Raw genomic sequence first — 17485 nt, 5'->3', positions numbered from 1 at the left:
TGTTTTCCTTTTACACACTTACCTGCACACACATTGACAGGCTGAAAAAAATCCCCCTGCATGCATGAAAACAAGACTCTTGAATAAATTATTAACTAACCAAAGTTGAAGTATATTGAAAACCCCAAGCCATACTTGATTCCTGCAACAAAACACCTTGAGTAAAATATGTCAGACATTTAGACGCGGTGCAGAATTTAATCAGTTTACGCAGCGACCGCTGTTTTTAAGATTATGCAAGTTTAGACAAATCACAGAAATGTGGGTTTTTAATCATGAATAAATGTAATCTTTTAGGGGAGTTTGTGTCTCTGTGTCAGTGCAGAAGCCTCATGTTCGGTCTCTGTTTACTCACCTAACAGTTTCTCTCTTGAGCCTCAGAACTCGAGGTTTTTTAATAAGATTTAAAAAAAAAACCTTACCGTTACTGTAAATTCATTTTTATAAGTTAACAAAATAAACCTCTCTTTATCTTTTGTTACCATATTGATTCTTGTTGTAAATGCAATATATACATATATATATATATATATTGATACCCGATTATGCCGATGTTAACAGATGACGTGCCCCGAACTTTAAACTGTTACGCGTAGATAACGTTGAATGGAATGAATTGTTGAGTGTTTCTTCGTAGCCTCCGTCCATCCGACCGTGTTCTGCAATGTGTGCTGACGCAGGAGGCGAGCGGTGGAAACTGAGAAATCTCATGTTAAAATACTATAACATTAATTATAATAAATGTTTTAACAACTCACAGTTTCCTTGTTTTGTCTTTTTCCTATTTTGGGTGCATCTTGCCCACGTGAAACATGATTTATGGGAAGGTTTTTGGTCACATTTGTGCGGCAAAACTGGGAAAATAAGTGTCGGATTTGGTTTAAATTGTATATTGTATACATATATATATATATATATATATATTACATGTACTTTTCAGTGTTAAAAGGTTGAAATCCTGCTCCATATCCATCACGATACATGAAGACATCACACCTACAACTCCACTGTATCACAGAGAAAAGTGAGTGTTAACAAGTTCAACATTTCCCTGCAGTGGGAGAAGCTTTCTGTCAGATCAGAAAATAACACTCTGAGCACTTTATGATGGATCATATTCTATTAAATTCTCTTCTGCCTCTCTTTCTCCCTCAGGTGACAAATCCCATGAGAGATCTCTCATCATGTGAGCGGCTGAGCGGTGGAAACATGAAGAAAAGGTAGGTAGAACACGGGCTTTATTGTCAATATTTCAATAGCAAAGCTGTTGATCCTTCAATACTACAAAGCACTCATTACAAACATAGGAGGTAGTTGATACCGAGTCTTCACTGAGCATTATAGTATGCATAGAGAAATACTATGGCCATATTGTTTCAGCCGCAAAACCCATAGCTCCCTGTTTTCTGTTTGTAGTGCATTGTTGTTGTTGTGTCCTTGTTGTGCTGTTGTAACTAAACATCTGCTTAAAGTATATAAAAAAAAGGAATCATATTATTCAGACATACTTAAACATACAATACATTATCATCAGTATATATATATATATATATACATATATAACTTCATCACACTAATAAATACTTATATGCTTCATATGAGGCTGATTATTGACTTATGTAACCCAATGAGGGCATTTTTTACATAAAGTTTGGCAATTACATGAATTCTGTTGGATTACATAAGTGAATAAATGTTGCAGGTACAGACACATGAGGAGTGTGTGTGTCCGTGTGTGTGTGTGTATGTGTGTGTCCGTCCTCACCGTCTTTCACATTTTAAACATTTTGTCTTTGTGCATTTCTTGCTTCCCCCTCCAGCTCCACGATCATACCCCCCCCCTCTTCATTAACAGGCACTGCGGGGGTTACAGGCCCGCAGAGCCACGCCGGCCACCGTCCTCCAGGCGAACGTGGAGAACTTCGCGGGACACGTCCCGGCTCTGGTGATGTAGGAGGACGCGAGGCGATGGAGACGCTTGGCACCAAAGGTGTTGTAGTGTCCTGGCAGGACTTGGTCAACCTGTAAATGGATTAGTTAGATGTGTTAATGTGCAGATTATCGTTACTGTGTCTTGCTCATGGGCACATGTAGACTAGCAGAGCCAGTAATTGAACCCATAACCTTCCAGTCCTCACTTTTTAATACTTTAACGTTTCAAACTTAAGCACATTTTATATCAGAAAATTACTTTTGATACATAAGTACAGTAAATGTCACAAGTAATTAGAAGAAATTATAAAAACGTGACTTCAACTTCTACCAAATATCCCTTTTAGGTAATTTATAGAAGACTGGTACAGAATATAAGCGAAAAGAAACCTTTATTGTCAACAAAACTGCGAGGGCTGTCACAAATGGTGCCTCGAAGCACAAACACAAGCACATTTTTCTTTATTTTAAAGGCAGGGTTTCTCAGTCCTGGTCCTAAGGACCCAGTGCCCTGCCATGTTTTACATGTTTCACATGTTTCCTCACACCTGATTCAAATAAATGGGTCGTTATCAGGCTTCTTCGACGCTTGCCAATGAGCCGACCATTTGAATCAGGTATGTTGGAGCTGTTTTAAGGTTTAGTTCAGATATTTTTGAAGCGTGGTTCTATGAAGAAATATCACAAAGATGACTTTCTGTTCATTCTGTCATGGTAATTGATTTGACTGAGTTCACTGTCAGTAGCAAACAAAGAAGCCGAGCTGACAAAGCTAATGCTACCTCGGTTTGTAACTTAGGTAGCTAGCATCAGCTTGCTAATACCATTATTTATTGAGGAAACCCAATAAATTAACCCAAGATTATCTAACCAGCTAAGCACTGTCACCGTTAACTGTGTGTGTTTTTTTGATTCCGACACTCTTTCTTGCTAATAAAATAGCTGCCGGTGGGGACATAAGAACTGATTTTAGCCACTAAACAAATTAATCTATCTTTTGAGAAAATATTTGCCACTTTATCTCACTGTTTAAGAGCCTTTTACAGCTTAAAAACCAAAGTTTATAAACTGCTCATGTTCCATTGAGAAAATCAGTGTTTTTAGCCTGCAGGAACATACTAGAGAAAGTGGGCTTCTGCTGCCACATTGGGTGTATTTATGTTACTTAGGTAAATCTGGACAAAGGATTCCAAACACTGAAGTAACAAGAAAACAATCTGAATTTACAGAACAATTGAAAAGTGGATTAACAAGTCCCCTGTACTATGATGTAAAACTGCTGATTTTCTCTATGGACTTTGGTGTGGGGAAAGTGAACGGTTTGTTCAACAGTGAAAAAGAAAAATCAAAAGTATGCTTAAGATGCTGTAGACTAATCTACAATATCTTCTTTTCTTGGGAGCCTTTTGTTAAGTGGATAAAAACAAAAATGTCTTTCCCCTTTGGCAGCCATGTGATCAGTAAGTGCCACACTTACAAAAAAATTACCAAGAGTTTTCATAAACAATGGCTCTTCAGTTCATGTAAGTCAGGACAGGACTAAATGGAACTCATTAATTCATATTTACGCCTGTGCTTTTCGTCTCAAAATGGCTGCTTTTCCCATAAACGAGAGCCATAACAGTGGAACTCTTGAGCTGATGGCATCCCTGCATGTGTCGGTCTCACCTGTTCACTGTCCACCAGTCCCACCAAACGCTCGCAGCTGCTGATGTAGTCGCTGACGCGGCTGTACGGCAGCCAGTCGATCATGGCGCCGTCGTACACGACGTCTCCGCTGAAGAGCAGCTTATTGTCGTGGTCGTGGAGGCAGATGCTGCCGCGAGAGTGACCAGGCATGTGGAGCACCGTCAGCTGCCGGTCACCCAGGTTGATGACATCACCTAGAACGAAAGAGAGGGAGATACTTTTCACAGCTTGGTTTTCCAGATCACTAACTTAGGCCAAATAAAAAGTAAACCCATTAAACTATGGCTGTAGCTGGTAGAGCTGCAACGATTAATCGATTACTAAATGAATCACCAACTATTCTGTCTGTACCTGTAAACAAAAGTCACAGCCAGGATCCTGATTTAAATGTCTATTGACTTAGTAAAATATATATATATATATATATATATATATATATATATATATATATATATATATATATGAAAAAAAAAATTAGACCAAGTGCTAAAAATTTATTTTTCACTACTGTAGTGATTTCTTAAAATTCTATCTTTTGGTTTTTTTTTTTATCTACTGTTAAAAATGCCTCTGAACAGCACCCTGAATCTGTCTTTGCATGTGTTCTATAAATAAAACGGCTTTGTCTATATTGTGTTTTTGTGTTACAGCAGCAGCTACATGTACCTTTGCCATCTGTACTTACGTACAAAGCAGCTCTATTTTTAGCAAGTGTGCTGTGCAGATGACTGACGTATTCTGTTACATCCATCAAAGACAGAATGAAAAAGAGAGTTTGCAAAGACTGGCCACACTAATGAAAAACCTCCCCACTGAGCATTAATACCCTCACATTACTGATTTTGCCATTACCTACCACACCTTTTTATAAGTAGAAATGCACCTCACTCAATTACAAAGAGATTAAACTCACATTACGTCTCGTTAGACTTAATTCCTGATGTGTAACAAAAGGCCGCTGTACTCAGGATGAGCAGATCAGCTCTGGCAGGAGTTTGGACTGAAATGTTAACAATCGACTCTTAAGTATAACATTTCTGCATCGTCGGTCAATACGCCGCGTTGTTATGCTGTGTCAGAGCCACTGCTGCAGTGCAGTTAGAATATCTCCCAGTCCGGTCTGTCACACACACTCGTACCCAGTGTGTGGAGGGGAAACAGAAACACTTGAATGATGACGTGAGCTGACATGTGGAAAACAGGGATATAATAGACTGGAGGATTCATTCCAGACAACCACATCATGAGATACGGAGAGCAGTTAAAACATGTGAATGAGATGCATGAGGCTTTAAGAGCACAAGAGGATACACTCACTGTGCTGGCCACTTGTGCATGTTAGTGGAAATATCTAATCAGCCAATCACACTGGACAGAAGGACAAAAGCAGAGTCACATGATGAGATCCCCATGGATATGGACGCGTTTCTCTATTATTTGTTTAGTTTATAGCTTACGACTATACTCGTGTATAGGGGTGGGTCAAAATATCGATTTGGTGATTACATCGCCGCCCTTCCTCATGCGATGCGATAATCGGTACGCTAGGGGAAATGAAGGCGCTCGAGTTCAGGCTGTTGCTACTTCTTGTTACATGACCTGAAGAAGAGGGAGTTTACAGCGGGATAATGGTGGAGAAAGCTAAGTTACGAGATGCTCCATCCAGATGCAACACATAGCACTTCGTTCTCTATGTTGTGAATAAATTATGAAATCCTGCACTTTTAACTTTTCACAGACATTTTGTTTTCTTCCGTTAGACCGATATAGTAACATGTCGCTACATGATTGTCTTGCAATATATTGATTAGCACAGAATCGTTGTATATTGATTATTCTTGGTATCCTGGACCATGTACTCATGTACAACTGTTTGCTGTTCTCCGTCTTCAAAGTGCAAAACAATCGCTCTGTTCTATTCTGGCTGGTTTGTCCATTTGGGCTGCTGTAGAAACATGGCGGTGAAAAATGACGGCCTTCATAAAGTAAGACTCTTGTCTAAAGTACATTTAAAAGTAAAACTACAAAACAACCTGACCACTTGTCTTTTTTTCTTCTTTTAAAGTGATGATACACTTGTATACAAACATACTAATGGGTCATAAATGTTACACACAAGACCATCAAGTTCTACCTTAGTCTGCTTGATAATCTGTTTTGTGGTTTTCTCCATGAATCTGTTCTTGTTCCTATTTTGATGGACTAAGTGGTTATGAAAGGTTGTTTGAAAACGCTTTCTATCCGTGTGTGTGTGTGTGTGTATGAAAGTATGTTCTTACAGTAAGTCATTTTTTGGTTCCCTGCCAAACTCTTGTCTCTGCGTGTGTGTGTGTGTTTGAATGTGTGTATTTGTGTGTGAAGCCTCCTGTGGCCATAGAAAGAGCATGCTAATGTGCACAATGTGCAAACTGCAGCCATTAAATCTTTCTAATGGAATCTTCCCTGGTGTTTTTCATCACTTGAGTACATTAAGAAAACCTCATGATGACCTGGCCTTTGATTACAGACCCACTGTCCTCTCTCATAAATCCTGTGTGCAGCAGCAGCAGCAGCAGCAGCGGCCTGTACAGTATCACCTACCCTCCTGCAGGATGTGTGTGGGCTGCACAGCCTTCACTTTGTAGTGCCTTGCCCTCCAGCCTGGACTCGGAGACTCGGCTATCTCCCTGTCGCTGAGCCAGGTCACCGTCTCGAAGTTGTCTCCGTTGGCCAGAGCATCGACCTCGGCGCTGTGGACGCCCACCTGTTGGAACTGATGCAGACCGCCCGAGTGGTCAAAGTGGGCGTGGGTGGCGATGGCGAGCAGCGGGTTCTTCCTCTGCGGATCCTTGCCGAGCAGCCCCTTAGAGTCGATGTAGTCCGGTAAGCTCCTCAAGCCCAGACCGGTGTCTATGACCACGTCCTGGTGCGAGCCGCGGAGCAGCCAGATGTTGGCCCGGTTCTCTGACTGGAAGAATCGCTCCTGGATCCAGAAGAGTCCGTCTCCGAGCGACTTGTGAGCGTACCAGTCGGACGCAGACATCCCCAGTCATGCGCTTGTCGAAAGCGGGACGGTGCGGATGTTGTGCTGGTCAGGTGAGCGGGAAGTAGCCGTTTAGCTAAGTGTGATGATGTATGTGTGTGTGTGTGTTTTCATTGACGTTCATGTGATGGTGGCCGCTGAATCACACACCCTTGTGTGAGGACGGCGCTCTCATTGGTCGAACATGTGAATGACGCAATCACAGAACGCCCTCCTATTGGCCTAAACATAAGCTCCGCCTACGACGCCTGCATTGCCTCTGGATCACGTATGCAGTGGCGGTTCTAGCTGTATGTTGCCCTGTACAGACCCCCCACCCCCCCGCGCGCCCTATGTGGTTTGGGTATGCAGAGGTTGAAGTGTTAACACAGCAATTTACAAAACAATGATGATTAAATTAATGAATAAATAAATAAATATATAAAATGATTAATTATATTGGTTTAATGGTCTGATGACCACTGGGATGAAGGATTTAAGGTAATAGTGAAGCCCTGCCTCAATTTTAATCAGAATCAGAAAACTTTATTGTCATTGTCCAACTCGCATTACACAACGAAATTTGAAAGTGTCCACATTCAGTGCTGGTATGGAATTACGAATAAAAGAAAAAGTAAACGAAATATAAAAATAAAATGTAAATGAAAAAGAATATTAAACGCAGAATAAGAATGAATGAATGAATAAATAAATAAACACAATAAGTTGCATTTTGATCTGTCTACCTCAATATGTGGGCTGTCATTTTTGTCTACTTTTTGCTGGGAAGTTAAAACACCAAAGAGGAATAATAAGAATAAGTGTACAAACATTGGTATTATGTAGTTTATGATCCTGTGGATTTGCTAAAACTCACTTTTATCAAATTTATAATTAACTGGAGACATGTTTGCAGGTCTACTCCACATTTCATTAATAAACGGTTATAAAATGCATAAATTATTGGATTTTCTTAATCCAGAAACACTGCAACTCCCAGTTTTAGTGTTGCCCGCACCAATATGGCGACCGCGCTGACGTATCGCAGTAACGGACCAGGAGCAAACTGCCATGTCAGACACGCCTTTGTGTCAGGAGAGTCTCCTCATTGGTCAAACCGGCAAATGACGACAACCACAGACGCGCTTCTATTGGGTATTGAAGACGAAGCCGCGCCTTCTCAAATGCTCATTTAAAGCCACAGTTCCATACACACACGCCGTGTACAAGCTTCCACGCCGGTGTTAGCCTAACACAGACTGTCCTGGCTGGGAATGTAGTTCATGTCGGGAGTTGCGATACGAGCCGAACAGCGGATAAAGTTCGCTAACTTAGTATTAATGACACGTTATGTGGAAAAGTGGAAAAATTGAGACTCTGTAGAGACTCAATGTAGTTAAATAGCCCTGGAGTGAATGGACATTTAGTCTCCACATTCAGTGCAGTTTTCTAACGGTGCCCCCAGTGAGTATCACTTATACTGCCTGTAAATATTCATGTTTCTCTGGTGTGTTAGTGTTTTTGTGTTTATTAACGGTGCTCACAAGTGTGTAAAGTCACTGTTTCACAAATGTGTTTGTTATGATATGTTCATGCGTTGCACGTGCGTGACAGTGACGTTGACAGAACACTCATGGAGTCTCTCCTGTGGTGCAGGTACGTTCACAGTCATGGCAGGAAAGGGCCGTGGAGTCGCTGCCTTTACCTTCAACATCGAGGCTCTGGGCATCGGCAGGGGCAGCATGCCTGAAGCCAGGGTGGGGCCCAGTCCTCTGTTTCCAGTGAGTATCTCTCTCTCTCTCTCACTCTCTAGTATTGGCATTTGTAATGTTGCAACGTTGCATCACTGCCTCCCTTTAGATTTAATCTATTACGGACTTGCAAAAACCTAGATCCATGGTTCCCAACCTGGAGTCCAAGCCCCCCTTAAGTGACCACCAGAGAACACATAGGGGGGCCATAGAGATGATTAAAATCATATTTGTGCATATTCAATTTTAAAAAATCCCAATCACACACATGGATAATTAGAACTCAGTAAAATAAAACTCACCCTTAAATTTATCAAGCTATTTATTACCAACACCTCTGTGACCTCTGAACTTTTGTGACCATTAGGCTCATCGGGTCAGTTAGCAGCTATACCGAATCACGTTACTGTTGTCAGCATTTGTACAACAAAATATCACGTCTGAGAAACGTAAAAGTACCAATGACACAATATTACGAGACATTTTATGGAAGCGTGTGACAGTTTTTGATCCATATACACTGTGAGAACAGGAACAAGATACTTGTATTCTGCATACTGCAGCCAAAGAGGGGCCAAAGGACAAAGGGGACCTTCGGGCCCTTGCATTGACTCCTCCTCCTCATAATCTCTGTGCATTGTGTAAGAATCCTCTTGCATGACGGAGCCCTTTTAACAGCTTTGTGCTGTTTTGACAGTTTGATGACACAGGGACACAGTGATTAAATCAGAAAAGTGACAGTGAGTGGCTATTTTTGAGGCACCTTTGGTGTCTGTGGGTCAGTTTTGTCCGGTTGGGAATTAAGATTTTATTTATAGCGTACATTTCATACAAACCAATCCAACTCAAAGTGCTTTACAGGATACAAACAAAACAAGGAACAGGGAGTTGGATGAAATGATTATGCTTAAATTACTTTAATTTGAATCCTATAATTTATATAATTATTGCAATAGATGAGGGATTGTACACTGTACACTAGGGCTGCAACGTTGAATAAATATAAATGAATCATCCATTATTTTGATAATTAATGAGGCAGATTAATCTTTTTGATAATTTGAACAAGTTCTCTGATTTTTCAGCTTCTTGAATGTGCATAAGAAACATTATATTTTATAGACGATAAAAAGCAACTTCTTGATTCACTGAGAAAATAATCAACAGATAAATTGATTCTGAAAATAGTCATTCATTGGAGCCGTACTGCATATTTAAGCATTTATTTGTTGGAATATTTATCACACATTACATGTTTTCCTTATATCAAGCAGTCACAAAGAATTAAAAAGACAACAAGCAACAAATTATTCAACACCACGTTTTTCCTTTGTTTCCACATCTGTTCAGTGGTGTAAATCAATGACAAATAAATGGAAAAAGAGCCATAGCTTTGATATTTAAATGCTTGTTTTCTGTTCCTTTCGTCTCCAGAACACAGACTTTAAACCCATCCCTCTGAAAGCTGGTGAGGACGAGGACTACATGTTGGCCTTGAAGCAGGAGATGAGAGGAACCATGCAGCGTCTGCCTCACAACATCAAGCCTCACAAGAGTAAATCAGGTGAGGAGGACAAGGAGGAGACAGGAGCAGTGCATTAGAAACCTGACATTTCCATCGGGTCTAATAGAAATGCAGGGGCAAGTCAGTCGACTGCTGTGAGGAGAGATAATGCAGCACTCAGGAAGTGAACATTTCATTAGGCTCCTATGTGGGGAAAAGGTAGAAAGTCAGATTCGTGGTGAGCATTCAGTTACAGTTAAAATCTCATCTGTTTTAAATATGATTTATATGATCTGATTTTCCAGCGTTTCCTTTTTTGAACAGTGAGGAAAATGCAGTTATACAGTATATTCAAGTACAAGCAAGTAGTTGTTACAGAGGTTTTTCAGATGCATAATTTGGGTGCTTTGTTTAATTTCAATGGCTTCAAACTTCAGAAAAATATTTTTCCAGTAATACCTGTGATTGATATTGTTGGATGGACATGAATATGGGTAGTAATAATAACTTGGGTGGAAGCGATACGATACTCGGTCCAATACTGGTTAAACTCACTGTATCAGACATCGGACAGGAAAAAGTGTAAAATCTGATACTATCCAAAAATTATCGGCCGATGCCCAAGTTTGCGATGTCGGCCGATGCCCAAGTTTGCGATGTCGGCCGATGCCCAAGTTTCGTATGTTCGATGATAATGTCGGCCGTGATGCTCGTTTTCCGTCGCCGATGCTCTAGTTTGCGATGTCGGCCGATGCTCTAGTTTGCGATGTCGGCCGATGCTCAAGTTTGCGATGTCGGCCGATGCTCAAGTTGGCGATAGCAGTCAATACTTAGGTTTGTCTTCTGATTCTGTTTCTGATTCTATCTTGATTTTGTTGACATGAAACAGAAGTGGAGAGATACGCGGAACGTTACCTGAAGCAAAGACGGGTGACGGATGAAGAATGGACTCCAGGTACTTGCATTTGACAATGTCAGCTAACACTGGGGGGAGGGGGGAGAAAAGGACAATACAGTAAATGTTATTCTTCTTGTTTTAGACTGGAACCTTTTACCAAAAGAATTGATGCCTCAGAAAAAGAAACTCCGTGTTAAAACAGGTATATTTAACAACCAGTATGTATGTAATGAGATTCTGTGTTGAGTGAAAAGATTATAACTAAATGCTTAAATTCAACAGTAACAAAGAAGAAAACAGTGAAAATATCGAGCAAAGACACAAAGGATGTGCTGAATAAACTAGATGTAAGATTTGTTCTCCTTTGTTCCATGAGCAGCATCATTCTTTATGTCTTACCATGTTTTAATTTCTTATGTTAGTGCAGTAATTATGAGCTCAGGAATGTACGAGAAATTAAAAAAAAAAAAAATCAATATCTCAGGAACTGGCAAAGACGGAGGACGGGAACCCGGAAAAATCTGACGACGAGACGGAGAAGGAGAAGAAGCCACGTGGTGAGGATGAAGAGGAAGTTGAGGCAGAGGAATATGAGGAAGAGGACATTGAAGAGGTGAGACTGAAAATTACAACCTGGAATCTAAGGTCTAATCTTGTTCAATTAAATTTAACAAGTGAAACGGCACCCATCCCTTCTAAAGGAGTCAAAGTCGACACTGCCCATACGATACATGTATATCCTCATACTACATGACATGACCTTGTCCTAGATTCTGGTGAGCTATATTTATCTTTTGTTATATGGAGCAAAGAAACCAGCAAAGTCAGCTATGGACTTTTCACAGGAGGCAGATTTATTCCCAATAAGATAATTTGGGAATTTATATAATTATATAAATAATGAAATTTATTTTTTGGTTCATTGGAAGTGTATTTATATTTTTGTTGTTTTTGTTAACAACGTGGGACGTAAGGCTGTGCAAGTTAAACACAACATTCTTTATGCAGTTCATTGGGTTGGTTAAGTCAGGGGTCTCCAGATTTGATAATGTGAAGATTTCCGGGGGCCAATGGTCCCTTCAGAACAGTAAAAGTTACATACAAATGCACTGTTTTATAATAATTTTATTTTCATTGTCACAATTTTCATTTTTAAACGGTAATGTAGCCCAAATCTAAGCCACACAGGTGTGAAAAACTGAAAAACATTCTGCCTTTCATATATTACGTAACATGAGGTGAATATATGCGTCTGTCTGTCACAACCAGCTTTTGAACCTGGGAACGCTGGTTTCAATGCACAGCTCCTTATCAGCTGAGCCAACAGATTTTCTGTCCCACTCCGTCGCAGGCCTGTGGGCTGGACCTTGGACATGCCTGATCTAAGTGAATCGAACCTCTCGTCTTATTGGGTTTTTTTAATTTTGCTCATGTATTTCCTCTGATTGAGCTCCTGAGACTCAAACAATGTGATGTCTTTTGAGGGTTATTTATTATTATTTATGCTCTGTTCATGTGTGTCTTTAGTCTGTGTCACACTAACTGCATTTGTTTTTCTTGTATATTGTTATATTTGATTCAGGGATGGTTGTTTCTGTCTACACAATTACACAATTTAAAACTGTGTCCTCGGTTTCTCTGCAGGACAACGACTACATAGAAAGCTACTTTGACAACGGGGAAGACTTTGCCGCAGACAGTGACGAGAACATGGACGGCGAAGCCACATACTAACCAAGCAAGTGTACAGTGAAGTAAAGGTTTTGTTTTGGGTAAATATTGTAAATACTAGTCAGAATGAAAGTTTTGTTTATTTTGTGCGCCCTTGAGAGATCGAGCTCCTCCTGTAATGAATTGCGTAAATGAGAGACGCCAAGCTGTGTGTGGACTAGCAATAATTTATTCAAAATAGATTTATTTTCCAGCCCGTTGTACATTTACACAGGTCGAAAAAGGCACATGTTGTCGACGACACAAAATGCTTTGTCTTAAAATATGAACACAGTGATCTAATAAAAGGGCTATATCAAAAACTCAAATTTCACATAATTACTTAAGTGTGAGTCTTTGTGGGAATACTGTGCATTTCCCATGTTTCTTACCATGCTCTGAATAGTTGTGTTTTTTAAATGCAAAAGAGCAGTTTTCTGCAGGCAAAGAGGAAAAAAATTCAAGCAAATTTCGTGGAATTATACAAACACAATTCAATGGTTCACGGTCAATACTGATAGCGTGAGTAAAAATGAATGCTCAACAGTCTTGAAATAAATTAATGCTGTATTCAACACAGTGGCAGCAATCATACTTTTCCAACAAGCGTTGGAAAATTACTAACATGGCAAAAAAAATACTGGGGGGAAAAAAGAACAAGCAGGTTTGAGGGACACGGAAAACTCAGAATTATTGATAATTCTGGGCTGTGGCCACTGATCCATCACTGCAGAAACCGCTCGGAGTTCTGAACTCCTTTCAACAGTTTTTGGGTAGAGATTAGTGTAAACCTAGCAGCCCAGATGACAACAATAACACCATAAGATCTCCTGATGACAAACTACCCTCAGAGTCTCCATAAAATGGAATGTGACTCGTCCAGCAGACGTCTGAACCTGCGTGTGATGGTCCCTTTTTCTTGAAAACAATGTTGATGAAAATGAATGGACACAGGGAGCAATTGTGGTCTTTACCCTTATTTCTAGTCTCTCAACTGTTAAAAAATTTGTCAGCGACAAATTGCAGTGACGTATTAAAGGTCCAGTGTGTAATAATTAGTAGGGTTTAATGGCAGAAATTGAATAAACTACTCACTCACTCTCGGAAATGGCCTTTTATCTGTACTTTAGGCAGCGGTCTTGCTTTAGACAGAACTAACACAACAGCCTCAAAAAAGCTGTGCGTTACACACTTTTGAAGTGTGACGTTCACCCAACACCTGAATCTACAAAGAAGAAAGGAAGTGGAATAGAGTTGACAGACAAACATCCTTGTCATCTCTTGTATGTAATGCCGTGTTTCCATTTTGTTTTGTTAGGGTGTCAGGGTGTCACTTCGAGAACAGTACCTTAACTTGGTAGGGGGGTGATTTTGTTTGTTTTCCTGCTCGGTTTGTTGGCTGTTTGTCTCAACAGGACGTCAAGCTTTGTATGATGACCATACCCTTTCCTCTGATACTGTTCCTAATGGAAATGCAAAAAATATGTACTGTACCACTCGGTGGAAACATGGCTTAAAGGACGCTGTGAATCCCTGATGTGTTTGAGAAAGTAAGCCACATGCAGAGTCCACCATTTGTTGCACTCTCGCCATTAGATGTCACTGCAGTTCTCACTAATTCCTACACACTGGACCTTTTAAGTCAAAAACTACTCAAAATGGGATCATCCACTCAGTTTATTAGGTCTCTTAGCTAGCGACAAATTTCTATGTGAAGTTAAAATCCCTTGTTATGTCTTAAGTCCTCCCTGTTCACTGTCTCCTGGTTTATCCACATTGAATTTCTGGGGATCTCCGGGATCCACGTTTCCAGGATTCTGTCCAAGCACGGCACCTGCAACTTCTCCAACTGGAATGTTCAATTTATCGCTAGGGAGGTGTCCGTGCTTTGTGTCGCTGCTTGCTGGTGTCGGGACTCCGTGGTGGCTGACGTCAGCTTTCACAAGAACCTCATAGTACAGCAGATAAAACACAGGCGTGACAATTCCAACCACCAGCATAATGGCCACCGCCGTCCACCATCTCATGCCCCAATCGGCCCCATGATAAGGGTCCTTTCTCTGTACTGACTTATACTCCGCGCCTGCCAGCAGAGGCTGCTGCAGCGTCAAGGAGGAAACCACCTCGTGCAGGCTGCTCCGAGACGGACCTGTGGACTTAACCAGGCGCTCAATGTCCTTGTCCTTCTCCAGGAGGAATCCTTCCACGCTGTCGGCAGAAGACGACGAATCTGTGGAGGACTCTGAAGGGAGGGTGGCAACCGGTGAGATCTGAGGCGGGCGTGTGGCACCAGAGGGCGAGGCAGATTTAAGAGGACCTGTGCTGTGAGTCTCTGTGAGGACACTGAATCGCCTCACAGGGATCTTTACTGAACGCAGGGCGAAGAAGTCCTGCTCTGTCAGGAGGTTGTTGGCACGCTTAATATCAGCAACCTAGAAAGCATACAGAAATGGAATTTAGTGAAATAATCACAGCTAAGCAATTCCTCAATTCTGACTTGTATAAAAATATTAAACATGTAAAATCACTTCAGAACCGGTGTTGGCCAATAAGAGCTGACCATGAGCAGAAAACTGTATACAAAATGTATGTCAACTAATCATCATAGGGTTGAAAAGTATGAAATATTTAAGCAAAGATAATGTGAAATTTAATCCAGAAATCTAAAAGTCTGGTGTGTGTATGTCAAACTTAAGTTCAATACGTCCTGACTTCCTGTATTATACTCTAATTGAAAGACCACTAAAGTTTTTATTTATTTATTTTACATGTCTGTGTTGCATTTTAAATAGTACGATAAAAGTTTTAAATTAAACTGCAGTGTGCAATTCAAATTTGCCAGTCTGTGAAAGCATCTTAACACACTGAACCCTGCATTTCTTTCACTGGCAAGTTTGGAATATTCGACAAAGAATATTCCAGCAGTTTTTGTTAGAAAAGCTCAGCCCTAATCCAGAGTATATAAATCCAAGAACAGACGTACTGAGCAATGGTACTGCAGGGCGATGCTGTTCAGAGTGTCTCCCTCGTGGACGTCCCTGCTCAGGTAGATAATATCATCCAGCCTCTCCCTGGACGTGCTCCTCCGGACCCTCTCTCTGCCACGAGGCCGCAGCTCATAGAGCTCGGTGTCCTCCTCCGACAGATCGTTCTCCGAGCCGTTGTTTCCAAACAGATAGGCGTGACCACCGTTGGCGGGCTGCACCATGGTGGCTGACTGGAACCCATAGTGCTGGCTTCTACTGGACATTTTTTTTTCCACTGTATAGGGGAGAAGCAGAGACAGACTTTAGAATGAAATCCTGAGACCTTTGTCCTCATTTAAGAAACCTCTGCAATTTATGTATTTACCGAGAAAATAAAGTAATAAATAATGTGTTTGAAGCACTATTATGCCTTATACAGTGGCAGACCGTGTACATTTAAACCTGTTTAACTGCAGTGTGATCAAATCTATGATCATAAATGCACCCATAGGTGTTCAAATGACAACAAAAATCAGCCACGCCTGCTGTAAAGTCTTTCATAGAATTATGAACTACAAAAAGAGGCAGCCACCATGGACGACCATGTCTTCAACAAACTACACAGGTTTTGATGCTAACTGAAGGCAACACAGGTTCTCCAACACACTCCAGTTGTATCACGTTTGATTGTTGCTACAGTTTACACACTGGCTGGTGGGAAAACTCACCTTTAGTGTCGGGCTATGTTAAGTATCAATCTGCCCAACCCTGCTAGGTACAGTACAGGTTTCCGCTGACCATCCCTGGCTGCCAAGGTTCTGTGTTTACGTAACATTTCAGCTTCGTTATCCGTGAATGTCCTGGGCACGTCACCAGCAGCTAGCGATAACGTTACTTTATCTTTATCACAGCTTTGCTACGAACAACAGAGAAACGCATTTTTAAGTCATGGTTACGACTTTTTTTAACTAAATATACCAACGTCTGAACAACATAACGTGCGTGTTTTGTCAGTTGCATTTTATGGACCAAACAAATACTCGAATAACCGATTATGAAATTAACTAATGAAGACTACAAAGACTGAAACAAAAACAAGCTTAGCTACTTCGCAACTTAGAGAACACTCGGTGTCGTAAAAGAACAGCTTTAACAACTCCATGTTGAATGAATACAAATATCGGGCTTGTGTCAAAGTTCACAGTTCCACTACGAAGTAAGGTGTACCTGGGGCTCGTGAAGGCTAGGCTAATGCTAACTAGCATTAGGTTTACAGATTAAGCTGCGAGTGGTCGCGGTTAGTGAATAATGTCGTCTTCGTCAACTGCGTTTACCTGGAGAAAATAACAGTGAGGCTCGATCGATCAGTTGTTCCGGATAAAATCCATCCTCCTCCTCCACCTCCTCTGCGGCGGACGTGCCTTCGGTCTCACCCCGCTGCTGTGCTGCGATGCCTGCCTGCTTGTTAGCCACTGTTGTTGAACTGCTACCGCTCACGCCACGTCAACAGAATACTTACGTAATGACGCAATGACTCCTATTGAATGATTCAATAGTATCGACACCACGCACTGTTTGTCGCAAGATGGCGCTAAAGGGCTGACAAATACGAATCCCTGTTTTTGATGTAAAGATGAACATCTTGTTCGAAAAACATATCATTTACACTTTATTAATATACATATCATTTAATAGAAAACACAGAGTTTGGTAGTGTTTGGCATGTTGGATCTGGTGTCTTGGAGGACGCCATGCCTCCAAAAACACCATCTCAAATTTGTCAGACAACAAATTTAAACAGAAGAACTATGAAGAAAACACTTAAACACTTACAAAATCATGCACACATGCTGGAATCCCAAGAACCAGCTCTGGTGTCTTTGTTCTTGAGTGGCTAGCGTGCAAATCCTACTTTGTGTTGGCTCACAGGACTTGATGTTGCAATCAAGTCCCAGCATTTCTAGGTGTGCCCCTGCTTATATTCTACACTTGCTAGCAGTAAGTGGGATAATAATTTCATTTGGGTCAGCAAAT

At 41.0% G+C, this 17485-nt stretch overlaps 3 protein-coding genes across 4 annotated transcripts; 1 reads left to right on the top strand and 2 right to left on the bottom strand.

The window, feature by feature from the left end:
• Positions 1–1221: 1221 nt before the first annotated feature.
• On the bottom strand, positions 1222–6783 carry mblac2 (metallo-beta-lactamase domain containing 2). The gene is made up of 3 exons (XM_044026171.1): positions 6202–6783; positions 3601–3815; positions 1222–2022 (listed from the first exon to the last, which is right to left on the bottom strand). The coding sequence occupies exons 1-3, from the start codon at positions 6641–6643 to the stop codon at positions 1849–1851; spliced, it is 831 nt and encodes a 276-aa protein (XP_043882106.1). The 5' UTR covers positions 6644–6783; the 3' UTR covers positions 1222–1848.
• A 1048-nt stretch (positions 6784–7831) lies between these two features.
• Positions 7832–12808, top strand: polr3g (polymerase (RNA) III (DNA directed) polypeptide G). The gene is made up of 8 exons (XM_044026696.1): positions 7832–8086; positions 8279–8403; positions 9808–9937; positions 10767–10832; positions 10918–10977; positions 11058–11122; positions 11260–11388; positions 12420–12808. Exons 2-8 carry the CDS (start codon positions 8293–8295, stop codon positions 12507–12509), a joined length of 651 nt encoding a protein of 216 aa, XP_043882631.1. The 5' UTR covers positions 7832–8086; positions 8279–8292; the 3' UTR covers positions 12510–12808.
• lysmd3 (LysM, putative peptidoglycan-binding, domain containing 3) lies at positions 12658–16946 on the bottom strand. 2 transcript variants are annotated; one of them, XM_044026695.1, is made up of 4 exons: positions 16786–16946; positions 16180–16367; positions 15469–15746; positions 12658–14917 (listed from the first exon to the last, which is right to left on the bottom strand). In XM_044026695.1, the coding sequence occupies exons 3-4, from the start codon at positions 15733–15735 to the stop codon at positions 14216–14218; spliced, it is 969 nt and encodes a 322-aa protein (XP_043882630.1). In that variant the 5' UTR covers positions 15736–15746; positions 16180–16367; positions 16786–16946; the 3' UTR covers positions 12658–14215. The 2 variants fall into 2 exon arrangements, with proteins under 2 accessions (XP_043882630.1, XP_043882629.1); XM_044026694.1 differs by lacking the exon at positions 16180–16367.
• Between the last annotated feature and the right edge of the window lie 539 nt (positions 16947–17485).

Source organism: Solea senegalensis, linkage group LG5 (assembly GCF_019176455.1).
Source record: "Solea senegalensis isolate Sse05_10M linkage group LG5, IFAPA_SoseM_1, whole genome shotgun sequence".
In the NCBI taxonomy this organism is placed as follows: Eukaryota; Metazoa; Chordata; class Actinopteri; order Pleuronectiformes; family Soleidae; genus Solea; species Solea senegalensis.
Note: the sequence above shows the minus strand (reverse complement) of the source record. Positions and strands in the feature narration are given on the sequence as shown.